Raw genomic sequence first — 13,758 nt, 5'->3', positions numbered from 1 at the left:
CACCGAAGAAAGGGACAAACTTAAGCTGTTAGTTGATCGGTTTGACCAGTGCAGCGATGAATTTGATTTAACCCTCAGGCACAACGCTGAACTGAAGAGTAGACTGAGTGTCGCTCAGGACAATATCCTCGCGTTGGACACAGCCAGCCAGAGGACTCAGACAGAGCACACACATGCTTTGTTTGATAAACTGGTTGGTTCGGCTCCGTCTGCCAACTCACTTTTGGGTAGCAATGACAGAAATAGTTGTAAACAAAAATGAAATTATGATTTGACTTGTGATAACAGTTTAACATCAATGTCACACATAACACAAATAAAATATAGCAAAACAAGTTAAAGGAATATATAAAAATTAAAAAACTAATAAAGAAAACACAAAAACTTATTAACAAAAATAAAAACCATTTCAATAATAATTTGAGAAAAATAAACAAATGTAATCTTATTAAAACAAATTATGAGAACACTAAAATAAAATATGAGGCTGATATACAACACCTTCAGTCAGAGATTCTCCGCTTACAGGATTCCTTAAGTACTATTTCAGAAAATATACCACATCACAAATATCCCGATCTTAACAACCAGAACTCTGTTGTCGTCTTCCAGCATCTCCGCATACTCGATACTCCAAGACTGTGTACAGGAGTGCGGCATAGATTTTGAATTCACGTTGTTAGCGCCAAAGAAATAATAGAATCATTTAAGGATATTGAAGTTATGAAAACTGCTGACCTGTGGGGACTCTGTGTATATATAATATCCTCAATAGTTAAATCGATCGCCCCATTCCTAGCAATAGTGTTCAATTCTTGTGTCGCCTCCGGCGTGTTTCCAGATCTAATGAAGTTAAGTAAAGTGATTCCATTATTCAAATCAGGAAGTACCACCGATCCAACTAATTTTAGACCAATCTCAATTTTGCCCACCTTGAGCAAAATTTTTGAGAAACTAATTTTGAACCAAATGTTAAGACATTTCAATAGACACAATCTTTTTCATTCCAAACAATTTGGATTTACCAAGGGTCGGTCTACTACAGATGCGGGTGTGGAGTTACTCAAAAGTGTGTATGAGGCTTGGGAGAATTCACAGGATGCGTTAGGTATATTCTGTGACTTGTCCAAAGCCTTTGATTGTGTTTGTCACGATACACTAATCAGAAAAACTGCATCACTATGGCATTAGAAATAAAGTCCTACTAAGCTCTTATTTAGAAAATCGAGTTCAAAGAGTAGATGTAAATGGCAAAAAATCTGAAGGAAGCTCTTGTAACTATGGGCGTTCCGCAGGGTTCAATACTAGGCCCTTTTCTTTTTCTAATCTATATTAACGATTTACCCTTTCATGTAAGGGATAATCACAAGATTTTATTATTTGCTGACGACACCATCTCTTGTTTTCAAAATTAAGCGTCAGCTTCAAAACTTTCAGGAAATTAATGTTGCCCTTGCAAAGGTTGTCCATTGGTTCCATATAAATAATCTTCTTTTAAATCCCAGTAAAACTAAATTAATTAAATTTTCAATGCCGAATGTAAGGCAATTAAGAACCAACGTACAACTAAATGGGCTAGAGTTGGACCCTGTTGAGTCCACTGTCTTTCTTGGCATAACTGTTGATGCCAAACTACAGTGGGGCCCTCACATAAACAAGTTATCCGGCAGGCTCTGCTCAGCCGCCTATGCTGTAAAAAAAATTAGACTGATAACTGATGTGGATACAGCCAGAATAGTTTATTTCAGTTATTTTCATAGCCTTATGTCGTACGGGATTCTCCTCTGGGGAGGCTGTGCAGATATTCGTTCCATCTTTGTGCTTCAGAAAAGGGCCGTCCGCGCTATTTATAATTTGGGCCCAAGAGTTTCTCTCCGAGAGAAATTCAAAGAGATAAACATTCTGACTGTAACTTCACAGTACATATTTGAGAATTTAATGTTTGTTCATAAAAACGAATCAAACTTTGTAAAATTGTCCGATGTCCACTCAATCAATACAAGGAACAAACATAATTTAGCCGTACATGCTACTCGTCTCCATAGAGTAAGCAACTCGTTCATGGGTCAATGTATACGTTTCTACAAGAAGCTTCCCATTCATGTTCGTAAGCTACCGACTAAGAAAAAAGATGAGGGAAATTAGACAGCAACCTTCGAAGCGGAAGCATCGGAGTTCATCGGAAGATGTAGCATACGAATTCGATGAGTCATCATCTTCGGAGTCGAATAGTGTAGCGGACAACGACGTGTCTGCGCTCGCCGGTGCGAGCACATACACTGATGACGCACGGGTGACCAAGGCCAGTCGAAGCACTACCAATAATAATTGTAAAACATTTAATAATACTCGTAGTACAGAGATGGAGCAATGTGCTCAACACAATCAGCAATCTCATGCCGAACCGCGTGATAGTAATATGTCGTTTGAAGCGTTAATTATTAGAATCAAGCAGATTATTTTTTCAAAAAGATCAAATTTTGCACAAATAATTAAAAACATTATTAATACAATTATAGATTGGTGCGTGTCTGCTGTAATTAAAAACTTCGCTGATATGTCGATACTTAAAAAGATATTTGATATAACTTTAATTCGCAAAATGACTGATATTAGCAATGGTAATCATGTTGAATTTAATGTGTTGCAGTGGAATGCGCAGAGCTTAAGACCAAAGCTGTTGGATTTTGAGCAACTATTAATACAAAGTAAAATTCATATAGCTGCAATATGCGAAACCTGGTTGGACCCGGAAAGTCGGATTAAAATAAATAATTATAATATTTTTAGGAACGACCGCCAAGACAGTTATGGAGGTGTTTGCATCTTCACACATAAATCTGTCCAGGCGCAGCGGTGGGACATAGTACATCCTAACGAAAACATACAAATATTGCATGTCAAGGTTTCTAACTGCAAAAATATTGAAAATATAGTTGTTGTTTACTGTCCACAATGGGTTCAAACGCGTCGAGTTGATTGGGATATTATCTTTGGAAAGTTTTGTAGTAAATCTTTGGTTTTGGGAGACTATAATGCCCATCATTTTACGTGGTCATATAAGACTGATGTCAGAGGGTCTCAAATTTATGATGCTATCACTGATTGCAATCTAGTTTCTTTAAATGATGGCAGTTATACGCGTATAAAATTAGTAGCTAACAACTTGCAGCAAAGTTCTCCTGATATCTCCTTTTGTACTTCAGATATAGCATGTGTCTTCAATTGGCAGGTTACTAACGAATCCCTAGGAAGTGATCACCTTGTAGTTAAAATATCGTCCACAATAGCATGCAGGCCTAACTTATTAAATAAACGTAACTTTAAATTAGCAGATTGGAGTGCGTATACTTCCCAGCTCGAAGAAGATTTTTCTAATTTCGTTTTATCTGGGGAACCACAATCAATATATGATATTTTTTTGCATCATATCAACAGAGCTGCGGATGCTCATATTCCTAAATTAAAAATTAATTTAAACCCATCAAGCAAATTCACCCCCAAACCCTATTGGAGCCCCGTACTTTCTGAGTCAGTCGCCAGACGAAGATTAGCACTATCTCAATTTAGAAAAAATCCTACCCCATCAAATATGCATATCCTCAAAGATTGTATCGCACAATCTCAAAAACTTCTACGCAAAGCAGTGTCGGGTAATTGGCATAAATTTTGTGATTCTGTGGATGAAACTTCGTCTGCCAGCGAGATGTGGAGGAAGATGAAATGGCTGAAGGGGAACCAAGTTCAAAATTGTTACTTAGACGAAAGCAAAAGTTATACTTTATTAAGTAGTTTATGCCCAGCGTATGTTCCCCATCCTAGACCAACATTTAACGTTAATAATTCAAAATTGGAATGTCCCATATCACTACATGAATTAGAGACTTGCATTAAGACCACAGATACAGCCCCAGGCTGCGATAACATCACATTTTCTATGATAAAAAAGTTACCTCAAAATGGAAAAAATATTTTACTCGCAATATATAATAATTTTCTTTCCACTGGTTTTACACCCAGTCAATGGAGAGATATTTGTGTAGTTTCAATCCCTAAACCAGGACGTGACCCTTCATTAGCTTCATCCTTTCGTCCTATTAGTTTAATGTCTTGCATATGTAAAATATTTCATTCTATTATTAATAGGAGACTGGAGTGGTATTTTGAGAATAAGGGTATTTTCTCAAACGAAATGGTGGGCTTTAGAAAATCTAAATCATGTATAGATAGCTTGGTTAGGTTAGTTACACGGGTTCAATCAGGTTTTTCTAAAGACTTAGTTACGTTAGCGTGTTTTCTGGACATTGATAATGCGTATAACAATGTTAACATATGTTCATTGCTCGAAATTTTGGATAGGGCTGGTATCGGCCAGAAAATATGCAAGTATCTTTGGAACTTTTTAAGTTTGAGGAACCTGAAAATTCGACAGGGTCATAGTTATGTTTGTCGGAGTACTGGCCAAGGTCTTGCACAGGGTGATCCCTTATCGCCCTTATTATTTAATGTCGCTACCCATCATATTTGTAATGCAGTACAAAACGTATTTGTATCTCAATATGCCGACGATTTTGCTTTGTATTCAACAGATAAAAATATAGATAGTGCACGGCGCTCCCTCCAAGATTCATTAAATATCTTAGTTGAATTATTAGAGAATTTAGGCCTCAGCGTGTCTCCCACTAAAAGTAAGATGTGTATATTTAAAAAGGGTAACAATAGAGACACTGTTCATGTTACAATAGGTGGCGCGCCATTGCAAGAAGTAGATAATGTGAGATATTTAGGAATGTGGCTCGATCGTTCATTGAGATGGGGGAAACATGTTAATGAAATTATTCAGAAAACACATAAGTCTTTAAATATTCTTAAAATTTTGGCAGGTTCTGGATGGGGTGTCCACCCGAAACATTTAAGAAGACTTTACATTGCTCTTATCAGAAGTCGGCTGGATTTTGGTAGCTTTTTATACAGTAGTTGCTCGAAGTCAAACTTGGTCAAATTAAATAAATTGCAGAACCAGGCCTTGCGCATTATTGGTGGTTTTGTCAAGACCACCCCCATTCATGTAATGGAGAGCGAACTTTGTATGCCGCCTTTACACATTCGTAGGATATTTCTTGCTGGAAAATATTGTCTGAGATCTATGTCATTATCCAATAATATAACAATAGAGGTTTTGAGTGAATTGAACTCTTTAACTTCACATAGATACTGGAGGCGTAGACAAATCCCAATTTTGGTCCAAATGTATTTAAAATTCAAACAAATTACTATACATTCTGCGATATGTCCAGATATGTATGCTTTAGACTACTGGGTGAATTGGTATAATTTAAATAATGTTGTTAAAATTCATATTGAGGGTATAAATCAGGCTAAAAGGAAATATGATAGCACAAATCTTAGACAAAGTTGTGCCTTGTGCCTAGAAAGTCAATATTCATCGCATTACAAAATATTTACAGACGGTTCTAAAGATACAACAGTTAGCACGTACCAGGGAGCAATGGGGGCCGCATTCTTCGATCCTCAAACAGACAGCTTTATGAAATTTAAAATTTGTAACAATATGTCCATAATGTACCTAGAATTATTGGCTATCTTAGAAGCATTATCATACATCAAATCCATAGATTACAATAAGTTTGTCATTTTAACAGACTCGAAAAGTTCCCTTCAGCACGTGGCTCGGTGCACCTCTTGTTTGAGAGGCACACCGATTGCTTACGATATTATTAGAACAATATTGGAACTGCGGTCCTATTCAAAGGAAGTGATTCTACAATGGATCCCATCTCACATAGGATTGGTTGGGAACGAAAGAGTAGACAGGTTGGCAAAAGAAGCTTCTTGTGATGGTGTACCTATAAGTACTTTACCTTTCTTTACTGATTCTATCTACCTAGTCAAAGAACACTGCTATCAGTTATGGAAAGTTTACTTCGATGAGAGATCAGTGGAGAAGGGTATATGGTATCGGACCATACAAAATGAACCTTGGAAGTCACCGTGGTTTGAGGATGCTAATTTAAATAGAAATTATTTAGTTATAGCATTAAGACTTCGATCCGGACACATCCCACTTAATAAATTCGCTTTCCTGATGCAGAAAGTCCCTTCTCCTCTCTGTACGGAATGTGGAGTAGTAGAGGATGTTATACATATAATGCTGGAGTGTGTTCGGAATGAAGACTTTCGGTTTGGTTTTTTTAGGAAGGACATTAATTTTATAAGTACTGGTGGCTGTAATACTGTTCTAGCATATCCGTTATCTAAAAAGGCCAAACTTTTGTTCAAAATGGTGGAAATCGGCATGAGACGACGCAAACAGTGACAAAATTGTAACTTTATAGCAATAAGTAGTGTCCTTATAATGTAAATGAAGGTCTAATGGAGTGGCATAGTCAAAACTGACTAAACTCCTTAAATAAAGATAAAAAAAAAAAAAAAAAAAAGATTTGTGACATTGTGAGTGTTATTATATTTGAACAATGTTCCAAATCCCACTCCTATCTTATCAGAAACAACTATCCACCTGTGAGAGTGACCGTCACTCACATCTAAGGACTGAGCAACCACAGGTAAAGCCGGTGATGGAAGAGACTCCGGACATGCTGTATTATTAGCACAGCTGCATGTGAGATTTTTAGTCAATGATTCGTATCTCTCTGCATTGCATGTGACCAAGTCCATCAGTTCACTAGCCTCCACCATTCGTTCATTAAGCTGCTCCTGACAAAATACATACTTATCAAAGATTTCTTTCAACCAGTGGCGTGCACAGAGATTTTAGTCAGGGTAGGCAAAAAGAAACGGCCAAGTGCGATTCTGATTCGCGACTCTCACAGTTGGTACAAAATGTAAAAAAGGTTTCCCATCAAATTCACGACCGTAACAAATGATGCTTAACCTCGATTTCTCGGTGATCTATGAAACTGTTTACTCTCTAAATAACTATCAACGTTCATGCCTACAGCCGAAAGACAGACGGACAGAAGGCCAGCCGGATTTAAAATGTTGTGCGGTAAACTTTGTAGTTACCTACCTAGTGTACCTAGCCAACGTATTTGAATATTAAACTTTTACAGCTATCTGTTCGTCAGATCATTTATCATTGAATCGCAGGTAGTCAATAACGTATACATTTCTTTAAACTTTTTTCTATTGACAACATACCTATCGTAATATTGTAACTACGTACGTAAACACGAAAATAATCTTTTCGTTGAAGTAGGTACCAAGCGGGAATCTTACCAATAAATCGTGTCAAAGGTACTAAATAGATATATTTCTGTTTTTTTTTTTGTAAATAAGTTTAGATAAGTGAAGTAAATCTAAGTATAGTTTAAAATTAATGGATAGGGAAACAGAACAAGCGATTTCTCTGTATCTACGAGCAACTCGTTAGATTTAAATCATTATGTTTTCTACGTATTGTTTTGAACGATTGACTCACCTTTCTTAATTTATTAGATGTCTTGCGTAGTTTTATCTATTTCAAACACTTGTTTTTATCACAGAGAAATAGTTTTAACATCGCACTTTTTGTGTTATGAGCACACGCCGTTTGAAAGTTCACAATTATTAATCAATTTTTCACTCTTTTATCGACTTATATCAAATAACTTAAAAACCAACGACCCAGAAAAGGAATTATGACATATGAAAACAAAAATGCATCGAAAAATATTGCGGCTCACTTTACGATAATCACTGTCAAAACATAACCACAGATAACCGCTCATGTCATCCGCTGTCTTTGTCGTGCATAGGCAGTGTCTATTTTATTACACACACTAACGAAACGCAGACTATTTTGACATTGTGTGACAAATATGTATAGGAAAACAGACATAGACACATTGTCATGACTACGAGTCTGTCACACGCACACATGCTTAAAGTACCTACGTCACTGAGACATCGAGTTGAAGTGTCTTTCCAACGGGAAAACGGTGCCAGCGGCGGCGCACTTCGGCAAAAAAATGTACTAATTTTGAAATATTGAATATATTGATAATCCTCCCTTGATAGATTATGTTACAACGTGTAATAGATAGATGGCGCTGATACGTGTTTTACGAATATTGTTTATTTTATGGATAGTAATTATGTACCTATTATATCTGAATTTCTCAGGGTAGGCAGTGTCTTTTTGTCTCTATGGACTGCACGCCACTGCTTTCAACATATGTATTTTCTTTAGACTGTAACTCACTATGTAACATCTGAGTTTCTTTATCATACATTGCCCTACAATGTTCTAATTCACTGGTATATGATTTTAATTCAAAAAAAATCAAAAAAATCAAAATCATATATTGGAACAAAAAGTAGTGAATAACATTAATTATGCGTTAACAGCCGCATTAGTTATTAAAAAACTGTGTCGCAACTGTTAGCGCCCACCTCCGAGTTGGGGAGTGCTCCAACATTGAAATTAATAAACATTAATAGAAAAGCACTTAAAACTAGAAAAACACAAAAAAGAGACTATGCTTATAACTAATAAAATTACAAAATACTAATAATAACTGGGATCATAAGAAATAATAATATTAATAATATAATATAAATAATAAATGCGGACAATATCACATACATTGTTCTGAACCCAAAGTAAGTTGCTGAAGCACTTGTGTTATGGAATTCAGATACAACGAAGGTACCACAAACACCCAGACCCGAGACAATGTAGAAATGTTAATTTTTACATTGACCCGACCGGGGATCAAATCCGGGACCTCAGAGCTAGCGACACCTTGAAACCGGTGCGTACGCCACTCGACCACGGAGGTCGTCGAATATTAAAATTATGCGTTGTGTGTGTGTGTGTGTGTGTGTATGTGTGTGTGTGCGTGGGTGTGGGTGTGTGTGTGTGTGCGTGTAGGCATGTATGTACGTAAGCTGAGTGGAGGGGGGTGGTGGGTGGTGGGGGGTGATACAGAATTGAATCAGACAAATTCTTCTTAATTCTAAACCTTAACGATATTTTCTACATCTTCATAATTTTGGGTAATTAGCCAATCACTAATTAAAATTTTACATTTATGTGAATTTAGGGGATAAATATTTAATTTTGAGTTTATTCTATTATATAAAATACTGCCTGTAAAGAGATACTGTCTTCTAACTGTCACAATTTTGGTGAATTCAATGGTACAAACTCTTCCTGATCTACGGCTACGTAAACACTTTATGGGATCAAAAACGAGTTCCGAGTGTTTTCTTAACATTGTACTTAAAACAAAAGCTTTTCGGACTGTTTGAACCTTGCAAAGAGCATACAATTCAACTGTGGGGAAAAAAATCGGCTTGTGCAGCATGACTTTTAAAACAGCTCTTTGAGCTCTTTCCAAACGAAGCATGATTGTCTTTCCAGAATTACCCCATGCTGCAATGCAATACATAATAATAGAGTGAGCTAGGGCATAATAGACAGTTTTCAAAGTAGGTAAATCGGCTGATGACCTTAATTTCTTAAAAACGTAAATTAATTTTCTTACGCGCGAGACCAGTGACCCGATCTGTTCGTGGAATGACATGTCACTGTCTATAATAACTCCTAGATATTTAATACTGTGCGTACGAGCAATAGTATTACATGTACAGTGTGAACGATTAACTGGAGAGCATGTATGAGCGGTAAGAGAAAAAGAAGGATCAGGTTGGGAAGCAGATCTTAAGGAAAATGAAATGAATTTAGTCTTTTCTATATTTAGTGTAAGGAGATTACTTGTAAGCCAGCACATTACTGTTTGTAATGCTGTTTCAGCACGTATTCGGGCTTCAAGCCAGTCATTACCATGAACGAGTAATACTGTATCATCAGCATAAACAATAGTCTTAGAATGAGCTAAAGGCAATCGACATAGGTCATTAATGTAAATTAAAAAGAGGGTAGGTCCAAGGACGCTACCCTGTGGGACACCGTAACAGATATTTTCTTGTTTACTAGTAAAATTTCCGATTTTAACTGTTTGTGTTCGACTACTTAAATAACTTTCGAACATATTGTGTAATAGACCACGTATGCCGATATTTTGGAGTTACAGGAGCAAGAGCGGAATGGAGATGGTATCAAAGGCTTTAGAAAGATCTAAAAATACAGCAATAGTCTTGAGTTTACTGTTTAAGTTACTTGCTACGGTACTGGTTAATTCAAGAACAGCATCTTCAGTACTTTTTCCTTTTCTAAAACCAAACTGATTATCTGCTAGAATATCTTTATTTGAAATATAATTAAGGAGTCTTTTGTTTAAGACTTTCTCGAATATTTTAGAAAGCATAGTTAATACCAAAATAGGCCTGTAGTTACTAATATTGTCTCTGTCTCCACTCTTGTAAATAGGACGAACAAGAGCACGTTTAAAGACAGAAGGGAAAACACCTGTGTTCAGAGCGACATATAATACATGTGTAATTATTGGGACAAGGACGTGTCTGGCAGCCCTTAAAACAGTAGCAGATATACCATCCCAACCATCTGCACTATTGAGTTTAAGTTCTAAAATGATTCTTTCAATTTCTTCATCGTCAATATAAAATAATGCCATTGAGTCTGGGACTCGGTCAAGTGTGCCGAAGCTTTGTGTAATTTGTGAACTGTGTTGTGTTATTTTAGAAGTCAGTGATTTTCCTACATTCGCAAAGTATGCGTTAACGGTATCAAGTGAAGTAGACGGATCCGCATGAAGTGATAGGAGCTCGGTCGGAGAAGATTTTTTGTTCGGTATGTTCGTAACAGCTTTAATGAGTTTCCATGTAGCCTTTGGATTTTTATGGTGTTTTTGAAATTCTGTCCTTTCGTATTGGCGTTTCAGTTTTTTCAATAAGTTGTTACAGAATTTTTTGTAACGCGTGTATGTTAAATTATTAATATAGTTATCGGGATCTCTCTTTGTGTTACGGTACAATTTGTCTCGGTTTCGTATGCATTTCAAAAGCCCAGGCGTTATCCAAGGCTTAATTATTCTTTTTCTGCTTGGTACAACAGCTACGCTGGAATTCTTATTTATTATGGTAGATAGTATATTGACTAGATTTAAAGCTGCCTTATTTGCATCATTGTTACAATCTGCCTCTCAAAATCCTGCCTTACGTCCGAGCTGAACATCAAGCCACGTGAGGGGCGGACACGCGTATAGTTAAAACTTACGTTGCTAACAAGGTAGGTAGCCCGTAGCCTTCTAAGGGCGTCACAATTTGTGACAAAGGAATGTGGATGATCCCCAGTGCACCAAGTCTGCTTCCTTATAATAGTCTACACCAACCGATGACTATAATGACGGATAACGCAGCAGAGTATTGCGAAGAACCTCAAGGGCGTTTACCAGGATCCATATAGTGGTCTACGGCCTTTCGCTGCATTCCCAGCCTCTGCCAATCGTACTGGCTTGCCAGCCCATTGGATCACAGAGAGCGGGAACGAGAGAGTGGGTGTGTACATGCGCAACTGCACATCCACTTTAATAAAATTCACGCGCAGATGACCTTAGCAATTCACTTCCGGAATAAAGCACTGAAAAGCCCTGCGGCGATAGGATGCTGGCGGTGGGGTGGAGGTATCGATGTACCGAAACTTTAGTTAGCATCCTGCACGTAGGCGGCCAGGGGAGAGTGGTCGCTCCTGGAATCGATTGGGACGGGATTCTGGGTTCGGCAGCACAACTGGTGACAAAGCAGCCCTATTTAGGATCGCTCTGCTTTCCTCTGAATAGGGGAGGGGTCTAGAAAAGGTGGCCCAAAAATAGTCCGTCTCATCCATCATCTAAGTGTCAAACCGCGGGCACTTGGACATCGCCAAATGCGGTCAGAAGACAAAGAGAAAAACTAACGATAAGATAAAATTCAAAAAACTTTGCATTGCTACATGGAACGTCCGAACTCTACTAGATAATGATCGTAACCTTTGCCCAGAGAGAAAACCCTCACTGATAGCAAGAGAGTTGGCCCGTTACAATATAGACATAGCTGCAATCAGCGAAACGCACTTAAGCGATACTGGAGAGCTGAGTGAGCACCTCGGAGGCTACACATACTACTGGAGTGGACGCCCTGCCGGCGAGAGGGCCGGTAGCGGTGTGGGTTTTGCTATCCGCAATAGTTTGGCTAGAGATCTGAGTGAACTACCCAAGGGTGTCAATGACCGTCTCATGACTCTACGGATGCCAATTTCTAATAACAAATACGCTCATCTTATAAGTGCATATGCTCCCACACTGCCTTCAGCAGATGAAGATAAAGAATTGTTCTACCAACACCTAAGAAAAACTCTTGAGAACATTCCGATTTGCGACAAGGTTATTTTGTTAGGTGACTTCAATGCTCGCGTTGGCACTGATTGTGACATTTGGAACGGTGCCCTCGGAAAACATGAAATTGGGAAATGTAACGATAACGGCCTTAGATTACTGTCGTTATGCGCACAATTCAATCTTAGTATCACAAATACATATTTCCGACTTGCTGATAAATACAAGACCTCGTGGATGCACCCAAGATCCAAGCACTGGCATCTTCTGGACTATATAATTGTCCGTCAAAAAGATCTTCGTGACGTTCTTGTTACAAGAGCGATGCGTGGCGCTGTTGGCTGGACTGACCATCGTCTTATTCGATCAAAGATGCGTTTGCAACTAAAAGCACCACGACGAGCTCAAAACAAAATTCCTCCGAAGCTAGCATTCTCAAACCTTATTACCTCACAAGAACTAGGTAAAACGTTAGATTTGAAATTTGCTGCAAGTGCTCCTGAACCCGACCAGGGTAACGTTGACGGTGAATGGAAATCATTTGCCAAACACCTTCATGACTGTGCGCTGGATATTTTAGGAAAACCCCAAAAAAGGAACCAAGATTGGTTTGACGAATCAGATGAGGAAATCAGAACCCTAGTTAAACGGCACAGACATGAATTGAATTCAAAACAAATACACGCGAATAGCAATAGGGATGCTTCACGGAAATTAAAATGTAAAGTCCGTGAACTAAAGGACAAGTCGATGGCAGCAAAGTAGAAACGGACATCTACAAAATCGCAACTTTACAGGAGAGCAGATTTAGTTTAAAAGCGTGGTTATTTTGCGAGTTATGAACCGATTAACCTGAAATTTTCTATGATGCTTTAAAATAACCTTCTTTATGAATTGTGTAATAGGTTTTATCGCTACATCGTTGTTTTACTGAAATAATGTAGATGTCTTTTTTTACTCTGAAAAAACATTGACGTAGAAGAAGACATCTGCCTGATAACCGTTTATACGTGTGATAAAAAAGTGCCCATTTAAAATATCTAATAAAGTAATATAATAATCTTCTGTAATACATTTAAGGATATTTATAGAACATCTTCTAAGCAACATGCAAACAGTATTCTCCTTTTTTTGACCAAATTTTGTAGATGTCTTTATTTACTTTGCATTTAACATTTTATACATTATCAATAAATGAGTTAACTACAACTTATCTCCATCTATTACTATCAGTTGAACTCATTTATTTAGTTACCAAATCACGTAAAATATATTATTGTAAATAAAAACGCAATATAATACTATGATTTATTTATTATCAAAGGTATCATTGGCAGATAGGCAAATATCAAACTGAAATAAAATAAAAAAGAAACACAGAACAATATTTTAAACTTAGCGACATAAACACTATTGTCTTATTTTTACTTATAGGAGGAAAAACGAGATCAAAACGTTAACGATTAGGTACGCACGAAAACGCACGAAAACATACCCGGTA

The 13,758-nt window shown here is 37.4% G+C and overlaps 1 protein-coding gene across 1 annotated transcript; it reads left to right on the top strand.

The window, feature by feature from the left end:
* Window positions 1-2,131: 2,131 nt before the first annotated feature.
* Window positions 2,132-13,022, top strand: LOC113507501 (craniofacial development protein 2-like). Its single transcript, XM_026890354.1, has 2 exons — window positions 2,132-2,264; window positions 11,923-13,022. Exons 1-2 carry the CDS (start codon window positions 2,132-2,134, stop codon window positions 13,020-13,022), a joined length of 1,233 nt encoding a protein of 410 aa, XP_026746155.1.
* The last annotated feature ends 736 nt before the right edge of the window (window positions 13,023-13,758 follow it).

Source organism: Trichoplusia ni, unplaced genomic scaffold (genome assembly GCF_003590095.1).
Source record: "Trichoplusia ni isolate ovarian cell line Hi5 unplaced genomic scaffold, tn1 tig00002252, whole genome shotgun sequence".
NCBI lineage: Eukaryota > Metazoa > Arthropoda > Insecta > Lepidoptera > Noctuidae > Trichoplusia > Trichoplusia ni.
The sequence above is the reverse complement of the archived record's forward strand: the minus strand, read 5'-3'. Positions and strand labels throughout refer to the sequence as shown.